The sequence below is a fragment of the Thamnophis sirtalis genome, unplaced genomic scaffold (genome assembly GCF_051295495.1).
Source record: "Thamnophis sirtalis isolate CommonGarterSnake01/CBP01778 unplaced genomic scaffold, rThaSir2_p1.2 scaffold_9, whole genome shotgun sequence".
Lineage (NCBI taxonomy): Eukaryota > Metazoa > Chordata > Lepidosauria > Squamata > Natricidae > Thamnophis > Thamnophis sirtalis.
In genome coordinates this window covers 5,613,931-5,634,008 of record NW_028261389.1, presented here as the reverse complement: position 1 = coordinate 5,634,008, position 20,078 = coordinate 5,613,931, and the positions used below count along the sequence as shown (strand labels likewise).

At 40.0% G+C, this 20,078-nt stretch overlaps 1 protein-coding gene across 2 annotated transcripts; it reads right to left on the bottom strand.

The window, feature by feature from the left end:
• Positions 1 to 3,503: 3,503 nt before the first annotated feature.
• Positions 3,504 to 8,995, bottom strand: JOSD2 (Josephin domain containing 2). Of its 2 annotated transcripts, XM_087722699.1 has the most exons (5): positions 8,875 to 8,995; positions 7,143 to 7,326; positions 4,998 to 5,125; positions 4,405 to 4,599; positions 3,504 to 3,868 (listed from the first exon to the last, which is right to left on the bottom strand). In XM_087722699.1, exons 2-5 carry the CDS (start codon positions 7,281 to 7,283, stop codon positions 3,766 to 3,768), a joined length of 567 nt encoding a protein of 188 aa, XP_087578825.1. In that variant the 5' UTR covers positions 7,284 to 7,326; positions 8,875 to 8,995; the 3' UTR covers positions 3,504 to 3,765. The 2 variants fall into 2 exon arrangements, with proteins under 2 accessions (XP_087578825.1, XP_087578826.1); XM_087722700.1 differs by lacking the exons at positions 7,143 to 7,326; positions 8,875 to 8,995 and adding an exon at positions 5,462 to 5,636 and having other exon boundaries at positions 4,998 to 5,123.
• Positions 8,996 to 20,078: the final 11,083 nt, after the last annotated feature.

Genomic DNA, 20,078 nt, shown 5'->3' with positions numbered 1-20,078 from the left:
AATATTTGTTAAGGTTTCTAAGGCTTCAATTAATTAAAAGAGGAAGAACAGCAAACTTGGGAGGAAAAATGGGACTTCCAGAATAGGCTATTACAGGTCCAAAAACCTCACAGACTTCCTGAAAAGCTTCCCTTGTAAATAACAACGACCAGAATAGAAGCCGCCTTCCACCAATCAAGGGTTGCCCTCTACCCTTGACTCAGCAATTGCGGAGGCTGTTATTCCCTCCCATAATTAAAACAAAAATGAGGGTGCATCTATTGTCCTCTAAGGGACAACTACAAAGAAATCAAAATCAAAACGTTTGCCCAAGGACACAGGGCACTAAGCAGACAAGTCTGCATGAATGAGCAAGATGCAGAAAAAGACCACAATCAACTGGATACAACTAGAAGGTCCAAGAAAAAAAGGTGTCAACAATATTCATGACTGGGAAACAGCCAAACAACATAGCTCTGAAATGAGTGATCTTCAGAGGAGATATGGTGGCTTCAAGAGGAAGTGGTCATCGGAGGAATCTTATGGAGGCTCCATACGGACAGATGTCTTCTAGAGGAATGTATGGGGGCCCTCCAGCATGACTGACTTGTGGAAGAACATTGGGGGACCAAATCAATTGTCTTTGAAAAGCACCCTAATTGGGGACAACTACAAAGAAATCAAAATCAAAACATTTGCCCAAGGACACAGGGCACTAAGCAGACAAGTCTGCATGAATGAGCAACATGCAGAAAAAGACCACAATCAACTGGACACCACTAGAAGGTCCAAGAAAAAAAAGGTGTTAACAATATTCATGACTGGGGGAGACATGGGAGCAAGGTGGCTCTAAAAGAAGTGGGCTTCAGAGGAGATATGGTGGCTTCAAGAGGAAGTGGTCATCGGAGGAATCTTATGGAAGCTCCATACAGGCAAATGTCTGCTGGAGGAATGTATGGGGGCCCTCCAGCATGACTGACTTGTGGAAGAACATTGGGGGACCAAAGCAATTGTCTTTGAAAAACACCCTAATTGGGGACAACTACAAAGAAATCAAAATCAAAACATTTGCCCAAGGACACAGGACACTAAGCAGAGAGTCCACAAGAATGAGCAACATTCAGCAAAAACCACAATCAACTGGACACCACTAGAAGGTCCAAGAAAAAAAAGGTGTTAACAATATTCATGACTGGGGGAGACATGGGAGCAAGGTGGCTCTAAAAGAAGTGGGCTTCAGAGGAGATATGGTGGCTTCAAGAGGAAGTGGTCATCAGAGGAACCTTATGGAGGCTCCATACAGACAAATGTCTGCTAGAGGAATGTACGGGGGCCCTCCAGCATGACTGACTTGTGGAAGAACATTGGGGGACCAAATCAATTGTCTTTGAAAAGGACCCTAATTGGGGACAACTAGAAAGAAATCAAAATGGTGGCTTCAAGAGGAAGTGGTCATCGGAGGAATCTTATGGAGGCTCCATAGAAGAATGTACGGGGGTTCTCCAGCATGACTTGTGGAAGAACATTGGGGGACCAAAGCAATTGTCTTTGAAAGGCACCCTAATTGAGCTATCAGCTGAGTTTGATCTCAAGAGAAATGGCTCAACAAACGGAGGCTCCAGAATTAGTGTTATCTCTGTAGGAATGAAGGACGCTAGAGGCTAAAGACTTGTTTCTTCTGGACATGCGGAAGAGTAAAAAATGTGGGGACAAGTGGGGAGTTCCACAATAACAGACTTTCCGTTGGGAGCTCGGTGATTTAAGTTGAATTGGTTGATGTCCTTCACGTTATGGTCCAATTTCTCTTTTGCAACTATTCTGTTTCCACAGAATCTTTTTTGATGGTTCATATGGGACATTTACGCAAATACTTTTATTCACTTGTGGAAATGGTGAATGAGAAAACTTTTCCCATCCTTTTGCCCCAACTTTCAAATCAACCCAGTTGCCCACAATTATTTTGATATGTCTGAAACAAAAGCATTTTACTGGGTTTTGTGCTCACTTAATTTTAACTTTCTATATAGAAAGTGACGGCAGTGGCTTGCTGGTGGGTCAGTGCAACTTTCTACACAAATGGGATATAATCTTCTTCTCCCACCCCGCAAATCACATTCTACCAGATATATAAACTAAAACACACATTTATTTGTATTGCACCATTTTGTTTCTACCCTTTTAGGGTTGTTGATAGGTAAGTTTTTTGTTTTGGTAAAAACATAAAACTTGGAAAGCATATGTATTTATTTCTAATTCACAAAATAGGCAACGCAGCCTAGAAAAGGATAAAAACACATAAAACTGGATAAATAACTGGGTAGTGCATTAGTCTCCCATGCCCCGACCACTGTTTTGTCCCATTTTAATATTTGACCTTTTCACTATATACTTTTTTCTCTGGCACAAGTAGGATTTTTTCTCCTTTAGAAATAAAAGAAATGAAGAAAAAGCAAATATTTTCGCTTGCTGGGAGGATCATTTCTTTATCCACTGTGCCAGATTGTCCTTTACTCATTATGTGGCAGCCAAAAATTAAATAGGCACAAGTACTCCTAGTACCCTTCCCAATAGCATTGAACTACAATTCCCATCCAATGAGGAAGGATGCTGGAAACAAGAGGATCAGGAAGGCCACTATTTTAAGACATCAATTTTGTGGAAAATCTTCCCATTGAATTTGTTAGCCATAAATTAAAAGGCACAGAAGCACCTTAAGAGTCTATAATATAGTAACAGAATTATTACTCTCTTCTCCTAAATCATGTTTCTAGCGGAATATTATTCTCAACTTCTTTCTTTAACATCAACCACAGCTACCCTAGAATTCTTAAACCTCGCATATTCCTTCAGTTTCACAAGGAAACCTGAGATAGAAGGCAGGTCTTTTCTGCATAGCTCTTCCAAACTAAAAGTTACCCTTCAGTTCTTATATTTTTTTTTAAATAAGTTCTTAAGCATCTCATTCTCCCATCTGGTTCTTCAATTTTCCAGAACAGCCCTTTCCAAAATAGCAATAGCAGTAGACTTATATACCGCTTCATAGGCCTTTCAGGCCTCTCTAAGCGGTTTACAGAGAGTCAGCATATTGCCCCCAACAATCTGGGTCCTCATTTTACCCACCTCGGAAGGATGGAAGGCTGAGTCAACCCTGAGCCGGTGAGATTTGAACCGCTGACCTGCTGATCTAGCAGTAGCCTGCAGTGCTGCATTTAACCACTGCGCCACCAAAATCAAATGTGAATTATTTAAGGAATGGTCCAACAAATTGTTTCATCCAAGGAACTCTTGGATATATTAGCAGAATGGCTTTTATAGGAGAATACTGAAAGCACAACATCCAGGTCTACTGAGACCCACATTTTTTTACTGTTGCATTTATATCATAGGCTGAAAATAAAGAGATGGGCATCCCCATCAAGCCCTGTGCATAAACTTACTCCCAACTTTGATCTATTTGTCTGCAAGGAAGATTGTATATAGGCCTAAGTATCATGAAATTGGCTATAGGGGGGGACCCTTCACCATTAGGTGCCATGTCCTTTATTTCACATAATCCCAGAAGCAGCCAAAAGCCTTTAAAAAGCAAGAAATAAGAGGGAAGTTAGGATCATTTCTTAGAGAAGGTAAGATGGATTCTTTCATCGGCACCCAGGGTAGCAGTATAAACAGGAATGGAGTGCTCCCTTCTTCTTCCCCTCCATTACATGCAGTAGGTGGTGCAAGAGAGTGCAGGCAGGGAGAAGAAGATCTTCATAGACCAGGCAGTATCTTTTGGGAGGCCTGGGATCACCTCACAGTATTCAGCCAAGGCCTGGCTTCGCCTGCCTCATGGGGCACAACCAACAGCAACTCACAAGGGCCCTGGGAGAGGACCTCCTGGAGAAACACCCTGTGGGGACAAAACAAGAACACGACGTCAGGAATCCAGCAGGGTCTCCTGTGAGTGAGCCTTCTAACCATCATTCCCACCATCCCAGCACAGTTCTCCAAGGACTTTTAGCTTTCTCCAAGCTTCATCCTAAAAAACGCATTGTGGAATGTTGCTCAAAAGTAGGCAGAGATGTGGCTACTTAAGAGCAGTCAGTTTTTAATCCTTTTAGCAACTTTCAACTTTTATATTCAGTAGGGTTTTATTACACGGTATTTGGTATTGCTTATGTATCTATCCTGTGTTATATTTTAGATAAATCACTTTGAATTCATAATATGCAGAGGTGGGTTCCTACCGGTTCGGCAGAACCGGTTCGTCAAATCTACCGAACCGGTTAGAAGAGGGTTCCACTAGTGGACCCGGAAAGCAAGCCACAGCTACGGAAGACGCTTCAACGTTTTTTGAAACCCACCACTGATAATATGGAAGTAAAACAAGAAAATGGAGGCAATGACATCATTGCAGCTACATCTTGACTGCCACCGCGTTGGTACCTGAGGTCAGCTTCACCACCAATTGGTGCTGGTGCCTTCAGTTTGGAGTCAAGATTATAATAGATGCCATCAAGCTGACGCACAGCAATCCAGTGGCGACGCCTCACAGGGAGAGACAGAAAACCCAGGCACACATTGGAAGGGACGTTCACAATGAAGCCAACCAGCCCCGCCAGGGACAACTGCTCGAGGGGTCTATGAGACAAAGGGAGAAAAGGAGCTTGGCAGAGCAAGTAGATTAAGCTGGCGAGAAGATTTAAAAAAAAAAAAACACACACACACACACAATTCTGAAATGGCCAGAAAAGGATGGCCTCACATCATAGGAAGCAGCTCCCAGCTTAGTCAATCAGTGAAGAAGCACCACCAAAAAGAAAAGATTAGCAATTACGCCTCAAAAATGCTACGGCACAATGTCGTTTTTAAATTATAAGCTGCCTTAAGCAAAGAGGCGTGAAGGGGAGGGGAGGAATCAGCAAGGATAGTTAGCAAGAGAAGAACACAGAAGTAAGAGAATGACAAGACGCTTGCTCTTAAGAAAAAATAGAATGGTTAATTCAGAGTTGTTCAGAAAAAGTATCTAGAAAAAGTACCTTCGTTTATCCCACCAAACGGCTTCAAACCCCACACTCTGAAGAGCTGCCATGATGACATTAACGTCATAGTTCCCTGTCCCCAGAAAGCTACGGTGTGGGTTCCACCTGGCATCAGGAGCCAGCCTGTGGGGGTGGAAAGAGGAAAGACATCACCGGAGAGGGTTTGGGAAAAGAGGGCCTCCCCTAAGCATCAGGAGCACATCTGGAATGCTTAAAGAGTATAATAGGGACTCTCGCTCACAAATGGTTTCCACTGTATTCATGGGCTGATCCAATTGCTAGAAAAGTTATTTAGGGAGTATCTTTTTTATACCCCCCCCATGGAGGCTACCAGTATGCTCCGTATTACATTCCTTAAATTACTTTAGCTTTTTTTGTTTTCAGAAGAGGCTCTTTCTAAAAAAAAAAAAAAAGTACTGAATTGCAATGACCTGTCGTCTTTTATTTTCTCAGATGCATACATGAGACCCCCAAGAGCCATAGGGCAGTGTTTCCCAAAGTGTGGTACGCGTACCCCCAGGGGTACGGGAAGAGTTTTTGGTGGGGGTACGGACGGATTCTTGAGAAATAAACATAAGGAGCGTACTTTAACATCATTCTGGTTACAAATGCAACATGTGTATCTGGTTTTAACAGAAAAAGTCCTGAAATATTAATTTCATGTATTAATAATTTCATGTATTAATAATACATTTCATGTATTAACTTTTTGTTCATGCCAAGCTGGCAAAATCTTAATACTCCTAAGGAGCTACTTCAGGAAAAAATTAATAAAGGATGTTACACTTCTTTATATATGTATTTATTTATTAAATTTATAGGCCGCCCAATCCCGAAGGGTTCAGCTAGTGCCTTGGGCTTTTCCAGAGACATAGGATACTCTAGGGAAGCCGCAGATTCCTACTTGCCCCAGAGTAAGAGTGGTATAAATGAACAATAAATCAACCGACCTCGACTGAAGCAGATCCAATATTTGAGGCCTACTTGTAGCTTCCACTGAAATATTGCTGAAATCTTAAGATATTATCTTAATTGTACTAAACAATGTGTCATAATGCCAATAGTTTTAAATGAATACATAAAAAGATTCCCAGCCATTCATGCTGGAAGAGTCTATTTTATTTATCCAGGGTCAAATCTTCCTTCTCCATCAAACCTTGCTTTGCCCTGAGCACAATTAGTCAAGTTTCCAAAGAAACAAAAGAAGGCGGTGTTGTTCCTCTTTCAGGCGCTTGAAAAATGCAAGTTAAGCAAAAAGTGATGGAGCCTTTTTTAGTACTCCTAAATAGCTTTTACTTTTTTAAAAAAAAGAGAAGCCACTTTATATTACTGAAGATTTGACAAGCTCAATTATCCATCCGCTACTATCAGGAGACCCGCAGAGTTTGCATTAAATAAGCCAGGAGACCTGGAAGGGCATAAGGAGATTTGGCTCCAGCAATAGAGTACTTTTATGGGGGTTCCCTAAGATAAAAGCTTATGTATAATTCATTTCAAGCACAATTCCACATGGAACTTGGGGAGTCTATAGCTCTCATAATCTCCAACGGAAAAAGGGCATGAAACAGTTTCACCCCACCTATCTCGTCAGTTAAGAGTGCGCCACAGAAACTCAAACCAACAAACCACCATCCTTCTTCCTAAGGAAAAGATGGAATTCTAAGACTGAATATAGACAAGATATTTAAATTAAACAAAATCAACATTTCAAACTCCATCCTTCTTCTCCACTTTCCTAAAGTGATATTCTGGGGTATACAGAAGCTATTTTAAACACTTCTCGCTGAACAGAGAGCTCCAATCATGTTTCTGAATGAATTTTCAACTAGTAGGCTTACATCATAAAAACAGACGATGTATACATATCAAACTCACTGGCATAAATGTTAAGATAAATTAATTTGACGCCCAAAGTTTTAAAACCTTGGGATATTTTTCCCCCCTCTTCATTTTGACTCACTTCTTTTAGTTCCTACCTGGATCCATAAAAAGATCCTTTCCAGGTTTGATGTTTTTTAAGATTGGTATAAAAAAGTTAAGAGCAACTTGACTCTTGTAGAGATGATGCTCCCCTAAAGATCCTAAATATGGGAATAATCAGTCCCAAAGAGAGGCAAACTAAACCACCCAAACAACTTAACTTTTACAGATTTCGTCAGCTATCTCTTGGGTAAAGAGTCGCTCCTGCAGGACATTGTTAAGGGCGTGGACGGCACACAGCTCCAGGCGCTGCCTCTCATGATAAACTGTAGATGTCTCATTTTGGGCCAGATTCCCAGACATCACATCCAAACTGGCCTGAAAGGCCGTTCCCAGGAGATCAACCCTGGAGACAAATAAAAAAACCCCATTAAGAAAAAGCATGAATAGAGAATGTATCCCCCATCAGTACAATCCCACCAGCAGATAACAAGGAATGGCATTAGCTTCACTTCTGGCCCTTCCAGGCACCCGTAGATCCTCCCTTTGTGTAGTTGGGTCTCACAGCAATTCTTGTCCTCAAAGCCTCTTCCTTGTAGAACATCCTTGGTTCTCAAAGTCCAATTTTGTTAGATAGACCTCATGTCTTCTCAACCTCCCCTGCTTTGTTTTCTCTTCTTGTCCCTTCCTTCTCCAGCTCTTACGCCTGCTAAGCTTTCTCTAGGATCACAGCTCATCCAAGATTCTCCTGGCTGCCCCGCCCTTGTCAGATGCTAGGGAAGCCCAGCCAATTGTTGACCAAAGCTTTGTTCATTATTGGCAACACAAATGCCCTGAGTGCATCACAATATTAAATGTTTCCCAGAAGCCCAAGCAAATTATGGGTATTCTTAAGCACTATAGGATTGAAAACAAAATAATAATAATAAAAATAATACATCAAAGTTTTAAAAGACCTAGAAGCAGCCAAATGTCTCTTTATTTTAATCACTGCAGTGGTAAATAAGTACACCCTATGGGGAGAGGGGTTAAGGAGAGGAACATGATTGCCCATCTCATATTTCTATTTTCGATCATCTATACTGATCGGAATGAATACAGCCACTTTGTTAAGATGTACACACAGATCTTTCTGTTAGGAAATTGTGTGTTATAGTTATCCATAGTGTAACAATATGAAGGCAGTCCAGCTTTTCCTAGCCAACTGCACTTCAGATGTGATAAATTTTAACTTTCTGAAAATTATGGAAAGTTGAATCCAATAAACCTATTGGACAAGTATGGGAAGGCTATGGTATGTCAAAATTATCCTTCCTCGGAAGATCATTCACTCAAAATCTTCTGAAGCATATATACAAAGGAAATAATTTTCTACAGCCGTCAAGAAAGCATACATAATAGTTAAAAGATCAGGAAATGTGGCTTTGATCACCACAAAAAAAACCTATTAATACTCTGCTGCTAAGTTTCTAAAACAAGCAATATTACAGCAGTAAAACATTAATGCTCCACTTTTATGATACCATTGTATGTGTTTTAGAATGTACATTAATTATCACATGCCAAAAAGACAGGTGCAGTTTACTGGACTTATTACAAGGTAGCGTACAGTTGTCATCAAAACTTTCAAAGCTGTAGGTCAAAATAGGCTAGCTAAAGACAGACTAAAAATGATACTCCTACATAAACTGTCAAATTTGCTTCCATAAGCTGGTGCGACAAATGAAAACGTACTTATTATAACACAGCTGCATTCTGTGCATGGCTCAAAAGGTACCATTCTTTAGGAATGATTAACATTGAAAATCATCCCTGGCAAATCTAATTTCCATACCCTGCTGAATGTTTCAATGTTTTTCCACCGAGAAACACAACAATTCCCAATGACCAACGCGTTTCAGGATGGGAGGAGAGAGGAGTTTGGGAAAACAACCCCCAGAGAAAATAAACTTACCCGGGGGAAAGCGAAAGTCCAATAAACAGTCCCCCCCACCATGACTTCCCCAGAAACGGCTGTTAAAAAGGCCAGGCTGACTGTGCAGTTAGAGAAACTACTCTTCCCAGCAAGCCTTGGGGCAAGACGATAGAACTACAATTCCCAGTAGGTCTTCACGCGTTTGACCGGAAAGCCGGTAGGAAACTACATTTCCCAGAATGCAACGAAAGGGAGAGGCAATTGCTGCCGACTTGTTTCCCTTGAAAGAGACCTTGAGACGGAGTGTATTGATCACAGATTGAGGAAGAAGTTTAGATAAAGATTACAGTAGAGTTTCCAACCGGTGGATAAGTAATATTATAACTGGAAAACAAGTGGATTTGCAATCTTGGTACAAAACATTGCGTTCAAAACATTCTGGACTGGTTCTATAATATATATATATTATAGAACCTAAGAATATGGACCGTACCCAGGAGGTTTAAAAATAAAATTAGGATGTTAAGATAAAATTCCTATGTCCTGATATTGAGGAAATCCTTTTAGGTAACTAATGTCAGTTGGCATAGCAACAGATTTTTCCCATAAGCGGTCAACTTTAATCCAGTATTTCATCTTTTCCCCCCCAATTGTTGTTCTTCAATCCTGGATCACCTAGAATAGCAATATCAATGAACCAGACTTTCCCCCTTCAACGTAAGGCATATTATGGAACTGCTCATTTTCCAAAACTTTCTCACTTTGATAGTCTCAATAGTTTTTACAATATTCAAAACCAGACTTAGCAACTTTGCTTATGATACTGTTTGTAATAAATTTGTGACATTCAACCACAGCCTTTGGATCAATGGTTGTTTTATCCTTTTTATACAACCAAGTCATTTTCTGTTGTTTGTTACATATAGAATTTTCACCTTCATTCAATTAATGGCAAAGCTTCTTTCTGAGACATTAAAATAAAGCCTTCAAATTTTTTTTGTTTAACATTCCTGATAACCAATTTCCATGTGGGGTTTTTTTCTATCAGCTTTTCCTTTTATATCCTTCAAATTTTGACCATATATTGACCTAGGCTTCTAATTAACAAATAATTTTTAATTGTTTCTATATTCAGCCTTCAACCTTTGTTATTTTCAAGAACTTTGATTGATTTGTCTTCATTCAAGGATTCTTGATGTCATTATTCAGGAAATGCTTTTTTTCCAGTAGGTTTTTTTAAAATTACTGATTAATCTTCAAAGGCAACCCATGTAGAGTTTCCTTATAATAGTCCAAAAGTGTGGGAGATGTTCTAGATATATAGTAACCCGCCATTGTAACTTTTTTAATGGTATATATATATTGTTGGGTTTCTGTCTGGTAAGAAAAAAAAGGCAATAGCTCCTAATCTAGGAATAAGCAGTATGCTATGAGTACAGATATGTTCGACACATGAGGTCTGCATAGCTTCTAGCTCAACCTGATCTTATCATTTAATCTTTTAATTGAAAAAAGAAAAATAGAAAAGGGAAACGCTGAATGCCAGGTTTTACAATCACATTTACAAGAATGCCCCTGGCATCGGCAAACATTTCTCATAAAATAAAAAATGTGGTTATAATTTCAGTCCAGGACTTTGCTTGGAAATGTGTCCTACTGTGGAGGCAGAGAACATCCAAGCAAACCAAGATAAAAGCTTCTCCGAGTACTACTAATAGTTTTTATGCCATTGTGGCAGCCATTTTATGAATGAGCTTCCTCCATCAGCCATTTTGTCTACATTTATGACATGCTGGCAAAATTCTAACTACACTTATCTATCCAAAAGAGTTGCTACCCTTTGTCTTAATTTCATACAATGCTGTAAAATGCTGAAAAGGCATCCATTCTTTAAATTTCCTTAAATAAACAAAAAAAATCTCCTCTGAAGCTAAAAGGCTGAAAAGGGCCTCATTCTTTTACCAGTTTCTGCAAATTCTGTACAGAAATATCCCTTTTGAGACCTAGAGATCTCTAGATATGGCCAGTGCAAGTTTTCTTGGTAACACCGTAGTAGTAATATTTTATTCCCACTGCTTTCTAGGGTGCTTTTCAGCATTCCAGACCAGCCTAAAATTTCTGAATTTAATCAAGATCAGCTTAGATTTTCACATTTTGAATTTCGGAATTTGCAACCTCAGCATAGTTGAAGGATTCTGAACTGATGTTTTGTTAAAATGAAGTAATCCTGCAATATAGACAGACACATAACATATATACATTCTCAAGGATATTTGGTAGCGCTGAACAATCTTTTCAGACATCCTCTAACTATTTTTCTCCTTTGATGTTTGAAATAAGTGGGATGTCTCATAACTTTAATAGGCAGCAAAGTGTTTTAATTTCTTCATTAAGCAGTGTTATTCTGACTACTATAACAACATTAAATGATCAGTATCACTATGTAATAGCCAATTTAGGAGATCTAAAGCTCTCCAAATTGACCTATTAGGACCTTCAGGTTGACTTAATGAAGTTACTGCCCTAAAGATTGTGAAATTGGGTACTAATTAAGTCCTGTATATTTCAAGTCACACCTAGGATTGATGCAACAAAGAAGCTCATAATGGCAGACTTCCTTATAAAAATTATTCAGACGAATGACAGCTTCAAGTTGTATCTCAGCAAACTTGGGTTTTTAGAAAGGTTAAAGGGGCTTTTAAGTCGCCCATACTGACTGTTGCTCAAGCAGAAAGGAATTACGAAATTACTATCAAGTTTTTGAAGCCTTCTGAATTTTGTATACAAGGCTGATATACAATGAGGAACAAACCGGTCCGGTTACAAGATCACGGGCAAAACAACAAACTGATATATCAGATGTGCCTGTGATAACGGAGGAGGGATGTGTGGCGGAGGTCCAGAGAAAATGCCACGGATATCTAAAAAGTGTCATTCCCTGGGCATGAACAGCCCAAACTGTGCGCGATGGGGAAGGGAGCAATAGGAGTTAAACCTCCATCGATTAACATGTCTGAAGCAAAAAACGCCAGAGCTAATTAAGGCTGATGGACCACCGTGCAACGGCCAAATTGATCAATGATGCATAAAGGCAGATATCTCTTCAATGGTAGTTTTTACACTCCAACGTTAGCAGAGGCTAACAAAAGCTAAGTGGATAATATATTTTAAGTTCCGGAGATCGCAAATCTCTCATCTCTTCTTTTAAGGCTGATATAGCATATGCAGAGAGCACGCTCCTGGTCTTAAATGTGTAGTTTTTTTTTAACTGCAGCAATAAAACATTATATTTCTGCCAGGGGCAACTTAGCTGATAACTTTCCACACTGCCAACTGTGCAGTATGTATATTTTGTTAAACCAATAGTTATCCAAAACAGGGGAAAAAACCATTGTATTTCTCTTTGCCCTGCCTGCTCAGACACCAAACTTCTTTATTTTTTTTCTGGTTAAGAGTTGTAACAGCTATTTTAAAAAAAGTTTGAAGATTTGACTTTCATAAAAGGTTGCCGTCCAACAGAGAAAGCCACCCGATATTTTTTTTCTTTTAAGCCCAGCAAAGCAACCGATTCCCCATGTTTTAAGAGAAAAAAACTTTTGTAAATCCCTCTGCTGGAGAAAATTAAGCACTAGGAGTCCCAACTGCAGATTTTTTTGCTTAAAACTCAAGAGGAACGCCTTGCAAAGCTTCTAAATAGAGCTTAAGTATCACCTGGGCATTCCCCTAATTACTTCAAAAATTTGAAACGTACACTTGGCCATAAATATGGAGGTTCAAACAGGCCAGCTATAATAAATGTATTCAGTAAAACTTTTAATGGCTTCAAACTGTTTTTAGGCCTATGCTGCATTTCCTTTCCCATAACTTAGAAGCAGGGTTGCCTTAAAAAAACCCTCATTAACTGTGTTCAGAATAAACCCAGATAACAACTTAAATCAGTTTTGAACTACTATGTTTCATATACAGTATAACTGAAATAGAAAGTTAATGTTGGGCTAGACTTCATTTAATTTTAAAAGAAACCCAGAATCTTGGTTTAAAATCCCAGCAGTAGCATCCGTAATTGAAAAGGCTCCCCCCCCCACACATTTAAAGTTTAATTTAACTAAACAAGGATTTAACTCTTGTTGGAAGAAAAATTCTTCTGGTTTTAGTTCCAAGTGGGGAAAATGACCCGGCCAAAAAGTTGCTTGAAAGATTTTTTTTTAATGGACATCTATCATTGTGTGGAAAACATGAGTAAGGAGTATTAAGTAGGTTTGCTGCTCTATATAATATAAAGGTGGTATAAAAACCTAATAAATGTCATACTTCAACTCAAAGGCTTACTCCCTTTTGTTAATATAGGTAGTGTCCCACTTCGTATCAACGAAGCGCCTGCCATCACTGTAGAATTGTTTGAAAAAGCCTCTCCTTTTCTACCCACGTTTTAATTTAATGAATTTAAAAAGGAAGAAATGAAGGGGGGGAAAGGAATTTGTAGTTCTGTAGAACAAAGCAAGGAAACTAGGGAGGGTATTTTGGCAAAATGAACCCGAGGCAATAGAAACTGGCCTAGGGAATTAAGGACAATCCCTTTGTGTGTGTATGTGTATCTCTCAGGAAATTTAATTTAAATGTTGAAAAGCCCTTAAAAACAAGCAAGGCAGCCATTTAAGTTGAAGCATGTAGTTCTCTTGAAAAACCCACACAAATCCTTTAGTAAATTTTAACAAAGCAACCCCCCCTTTTCATCTTTGAGAAGTTTTGCAAAAGTTTGTGCTTCAGAAAAGTGTTAGAAGCCTATTTTTTTCTGCTTTAACAGCGCCTTTATCTCATGCCTTTTATCTCATCGAAGTTTCTCAATTTAAGCAGAATTGAACCATCCCCTTTCCCAAAAATTAAATAGGTGGACTGCACCCGAGCAGAGACCTCTTTAAATGTAGTTAAAACTTGCAGAACTTTAACGTAAATTGCTTTCAAATTCTGCTTTTAATTATTCTGCAACTTCTTTCCCCATGGAGTGGCATTTGCAGGATTAACTGAAAAACAGCGTTATTTTAAAAAATGCTAAGCTTTTCTGGTCCAAAAAAACCCAAATTCTACAGAAAACTCAGGTATAAAAAAACGCAATAAACCAGCTTTGAACTGACTTTGGTTTTACCCGGCTTAAACGTACAAGATAATGTGGCGTGCAGAAAAGACTAGTTGAATTTTAAAGTAAGAGATTTAAGAAGCCTAAACTTGGTTGAATTTTAAAAAAGATATAGAAACCCAGCATGAGATTTAGAAAAAAAAAACACATCTGGGTTTGAAGGAAAAAACCGGAAAAACTCTTGTTTATAAAAAGCCTTTTCTTCCACTTTTAACTAAGAAAAATTCCCAATAATTGAGACTGAACGTAGGAAAAAGCTGTAGAAACAATGGTTTTCTTGATAAATAGATATTCAGGCTCCCTCAATAAAACCCCATCTCATAACGAACCGAAAATAACGAAAAGAGAATTGCAAAACGGTCCCCTAACGCAACAGGAAAATAAAAAGCGATTGTTTGAGCTTAACATGCTCCAACGTTCTTCTGCCCCGCCCGCCCCTGAAATGAGCAAAGCTGGCTCGGCAAAGCAAGCAAAATATACCTTGGGACTATACCAACTTCAAAATGAAGGGGGGGGTTCGAGAGAGAAAACTTTCTCAACTATCTGGAAAAGGACATTTCCAACCAAATCTCCTGACCGCTGTAATGAAACTACATTGATAAGAGATTGTGAGTCGTTCCAACCTCGTTGCATATTTTATTTCATGAGCTGAAGTTTGACTTGCAAGCTGTCCTCCCCCCCCCGCCCGCGACCTCAATTACTATTTGGGAAATTCCAGCCCGGGCTTTCTTCTGCCCCGCCCGCCCTGAAATGAGCAAAGCTGGCTCGGCAAAGCAAGCAAAATATACCTTGGGACTATACCAACTTCAAAATGAAGGGGGGGGTTCGAGAGAGAAAACTTTCTCAACTATCTGGAAAAGGACATTTCCAACCAAATCTCCTGACCGCTGTAATGAAACTACATTGATAAGAGATTGTGAGTCGTTCCAACCTCGTTGCATATTTTATTTCATGAGCTGAAGTTTGACTTGCAAGCTGTCCTCCCCCCCCGCCCGCGACCTCAATTACTATTTGGGAAATTCCAGCCCGGGCTTTCTTCTGCCCCGCCCGCCCTGAAATGAGCAAAGCTGGCTCGGCAAAGCAAGCAAAATATACCTTGGGACTATACCAACTTCAAAATGAAGGGGGGGGTTCGAGAGAGAAAACTTTCTCAACTATCTTGAAAAGGACATTTCCAGCCAAATCGCCTGACCGCTGTAATGAACCTACATTGATAAGAGATTGTGAGTCGTTCCAACCTCGTTGCATATTTTATTTCATGAGCTGAAGTTTGACTTGCAAGCTGTCCTCCCCCCCCCCCGCCCGCGACCTCAATTACTATTTGGGAAATTCCAGCCCGGGCCCTATTTGCAATTGCCGTAAAGAAGAAGTCGCAAATTCTAATGGGGACTTTTAACGGTCGGTTGGGTTGCGTGCAAAGCAAAAAAACAAAAAGAGGAAAGATAGTCCGAATTTTGCCCTGATTTTCTGGGAAAGCTTCTCAAATCAAAGCGATTGTCTGCTGGGGTTTGCTGAGACTGCAATTGCTCTGCACAAGTAGATTTTCCCTTCCTCTCTTTGGAGGAGAAACACTGCAATTTGCAATGCAAAATCTGAGCTGGTGAACAAGGGAGCTGTTTATTCTCTGCTGACCGAATTATCTTGCCTTCAACCCCGACGACTGTGCATTTTTCACTGGGTGCACATTGCATTCCTCGTGTGCACAGTTGCACGTGAGTGCAGTTCCTTTAAATAAATCCTGCAACACAGCAGTAAACTCCACTACCTTCAAATAATAATAATTGGGCTAGAAAGTATGCCCACTCAGTGCATCGATGATACTGCCTGTTCATTTGGCTGATAAATCGACAAAAAGTCCTTGCATTTCATCAATGTAGGTCAGAAATGTCAAAACGGCAGCTCTAAGACATTGCAAGTGAAATGTTGACCGTTTTAAATGTGCGTTATTAAAAGACACTTTCGACATCTCTTGAGTTGAGGTTGGGCGAAACCAATCACTTTGTTCCAGAAGATTTTTTCTTTTAAATTCAGATTAAATTTAATTACTATTTTTTTTAAATACAGGTTTTGACATAAAATGTGTCTTCTTTCCACCTTAATTCAATTTTGGTGTCCCCCACTCCAGGTGGCTCATAACAATGCAAAAGATAAAAATGCACTAATTCAAACAAAAACCAACATACGGATGGAAAAAACCAAAATCCACACTACATTATAGTCTTAATTTTTGTAAGGTTATCTGTTGTTGGTATTTGCCACTGGAAAAATGGATGTATATAAAAATATTTACGGTGGAAATGTGAACAAGAGGGGATGATGACTCTTGGTGGATATGTAAAAAAAACGCTTTTTTAAAAATGGATTCAAATGCACAAATTCAGAAGATTCTATAGATTAATATACAACTGTAGCCGGAAATGTTTTTGGGGACCGATTGACAAAAACCCCTTTGTTTTTATAAGTGATAATGCCAGCGAGACTTCTATATGTAGAATGGTTTGATCGATAGAAGATGGTGGGAGTTTACTGACAAGGCATAACGACAACCCTGTGAGGTTGGTTGGGCTGAGAGAGAGAGTGAATGGCCCAAGTTCACTCAGCCGGCTTTCTTGTCTAAGTCAGGACTAGAATTCCCAGTCTCCTAGTGATAACCCAAAGTCACCCAGCTGGCTTTCGTGCCTAAGGTGGGACTAGAATTCACCATCTCTTCTTGATTGGCTCAAAGTCGCCTTGCTAACTCTCATGCCTAAAGTGGGACTAGAATTCACAGACTCCCAGTTTCTAGCCTGGGCCTTAACCACTAGACTAAATGGTGTGTGGAAAACAGGTGCTAGATTGCTCACGTCCGGTCAGGTTCTTTGTGAATTATCATATTTGGGTTCGTTGTAACATCATTTTGTTAGCCTACAAAACTTGGTTTCTTGGATCACAGCCTCACTTCTTGATTTATATACCAGATGTCCATCCCACCTTTATTAATTTATAAGTAACTCAAGGCAATGCACGTTCAAAAATAAGATAACGGCCAGGCTTGGAGGGAGAGAACTGTAAACATCAGGATGAAGTGAAATGAAAAGATAAAGACAAGGATATCTCTATTTGCGTATTTCGGTCCTTGCAGCAGCTGGTGCCAGTTTTCCTTGGCACAGAATTTGGAAATCTCTATAATTGGCACAACACATAGAAGAATAATGCCTTGATAAGGCCACACTTGGAATCCGGCATTCAGTTTTATTTGCCACAATGTAAAAAAAGATGTTGAGACTCTAGAAAGAGTGCAGAGAAGAGCAACAAAGAGGATTAGGGGACTGGAGGCTCAAACATATGAAGAACGGTTGCAGGAACTGGGTATGTCTAGTTTAATGAAAAGAAGGACTAGGGGAGACCATGATAGCAATGTTCCAGCATCTCAGGGGCTGCTACAAAGAAGAGAAAGTCACTATTCTCCAAGGCACCTGAGGTTAAAACAAGAAGCAATGGGTGGAAACTAACCAAGAAGAGAAGCAACTTAGAACTAAGGATAAGTTTCCTGACAGTGAGAACAATTAACCAATGGGACAACTTGCTTCCAGAAGTTGTGAATTCTCCAATGCTGGAAGATTTAAGAAGATGTTGGATAGCCATTTGTCTAAAGTGGTGTAAGGTTTCCTGCCTAAGCAGGGGGTTGGACTAGAAGACCTCCAAAGGTCCCTTCCAATTCTGTTATTCTATTCTAAGTCTAGAAGAATAAAAGCCATAAAGGGATGATGCCTCATGATTTTAGGAGGAGCTGATACAATAGATAGTAAAATTGTGGGTCAGGTTTTTCAACCGGAGAGATAAACAGTTTCCTCCAACAACCACAGCTGAAACACCCTTATTTGAAAATACAACGTCCTAGATGAATAGGGTGTGTGTGTGTGTCTGCAATTTTTGCTACTTGCAGGGTGAAGAAGGCGTTAAAGAGTTGAGAAGATCTGATCAAATGTCTTTCTGCAAACTGCATCTCCAGAAGAGAGATGGTTCAGTCTATCACAGCGCCAGATAAAACTCGTTTCCAAATTGCTCAGAGGCTCAACGCCGAGAAGACATGACTACTTGAGGCTTATACTTTGAATGTGTGGCTTGTGATGTATCCAGAATTCGGCTTCCTTCTCACATTTTCCAAAATAGTAGACTGGAAAAGGTAAGTTAACTTGTGGTGTGGCGGATATATCAATAGTTTGGGTGGAGGGTGAGGGTCAAGGTTAGTTTTCCAAGTTTGTGGATTGGTTTTAACTTATTATTTCCTTCTGATCCCCCCCAAAATAAGTGCTTGGCCTCATTTCCGGGGAGGTCTTATTATTTTTGAGGTGCTGCTGCTGTGTTACGATGTTTTCGGGGAGAAATTATTTTTGTGGCCAGTCTTATTTTAGTGCATGTGGTGGCTGGGGGGGGAGGGGTTTTTTAACTACAGGCGTGACCTGACAAAAGCGTGCATGACAAAAACGCATCGCTAAAACCACGATATCAACGCGCCAACAACAGCGCGCCGACAGAAGGGCGATTTAAGGTAAGGGTTAGGTTTAGGGTTAGCGTTACGTTTAGGGTTAGGGTTATGTTCACAGTGCGCTTCTGTCGCCGCGCTGTTGTCGATGCGATTCAGCGCTCATTTGTCTGCACGGTTTAGAACTCGCGGTTTTGTCGGGCGCCCTTTTGTCGGTGACGCCTCTACCAGGGGGTACCGGTTGTCTCCCACCACTGGTGCATGCATGCCCGTTCTGGTTTGGTCACTCAAATACCAAAAAGGTTCTCCATCCCTAATGTACTGTATATTGGAGGAGGTGACTCCTTGGAGAGCTGCATGCAATGAAATTTCCTTTTAATCTACACCGATTAGTGTACATTTAAAATAACAATAAAGTTTATTCTATTCTGTTCTGTTTGTTTCCTTCTTTTGCTATTTTGATAAATAGCTTGAGGCCGGTAACCTATCTAATACTTCCTTCTCCTCCTGTTTTCCCCTGTCAGCTGGGCTGGGTGGAGAGAAAGAGGAAGATTAAAATTTAGATAACCTTCGATCCCACGGCTGAATTGCTAAGAATGAAACCTCGTGGCCAATACTGGCTGTTTTAAGGAGGGTTGGAGTTGGCTAATAACTTAGATGGAAGACCACAAGGAAATCCCAGCCAGGGTCTTGACTGAGAAGTTGTACAAAAAACGAATTCACCCAAAAAGGAATGGAAACTTAATTCTAAGCCCAGGTAACCATCATCATTCGCATAGTCACAAGGGGATGAGCTCAGCCGGAGGGAGATTTTTAAATTATGCAACAATTGGCCCCATCAATCAGGCTTTACATGCAATAATAATCTATTGATTATTGCAACGTAATTTATTTATTTACACTGCAGTAAAGCGTTGAAATCTGAGTAGTGATAATCCTCAAGTTACGACCATAACTGAGCCGGCAATTACAGTTGCAAAGCAGGTCATTACACGGCAGACCTTCCTTTCTATGCAGCAGTCATTAAGCAAACCCAGCAGTCATTAAGTGAAACTCATTATTTGCTCTGGGCTGGATTTGCTGGAAACCGCCCAGAACCCACCACTGCAGTGATCCATTGCTTTTTTCCTCTACCTGTCCTATCTAAAAGCCCTATCAAATTGTGCAGGCAATAGGGAGCTGCAGCACAGTGACGAAAGAGCCACATGTGGCTCCGGAGCAGATTCTGGAGAACCGGTAGCGGAAATTTTGAATAGTTCAGAGAACCAGCAAATACCACCTCTGGCTGGCCCCACTTAACATTCGTGGCAAAAAAAAAAGTAAAGCGGGACCAAACTCACTTAACAACTGTCTCACTTAGCGACAGAAAATTTGGGCTCAATTATGGTGGTGCCGAGGACTACCTGCATTGAAATATTTTATATTTGATATGACTATTAGGATACTTCTATTTAATATGAATATTAAAGCGTTCATATTTCATATGACCGTTAAATTTTATATCTAATAAGAATCTTAAATTGTTCATAACAGGTTCATATTAAGTAGGTGAAAGGTCAGGGGTCATTTGCCATGTAAAATTATCCTTTAATCAGGAAATATCCAGCGTTAATTATTCATTGTTTTGGAGAGTTTCCAGGTTGG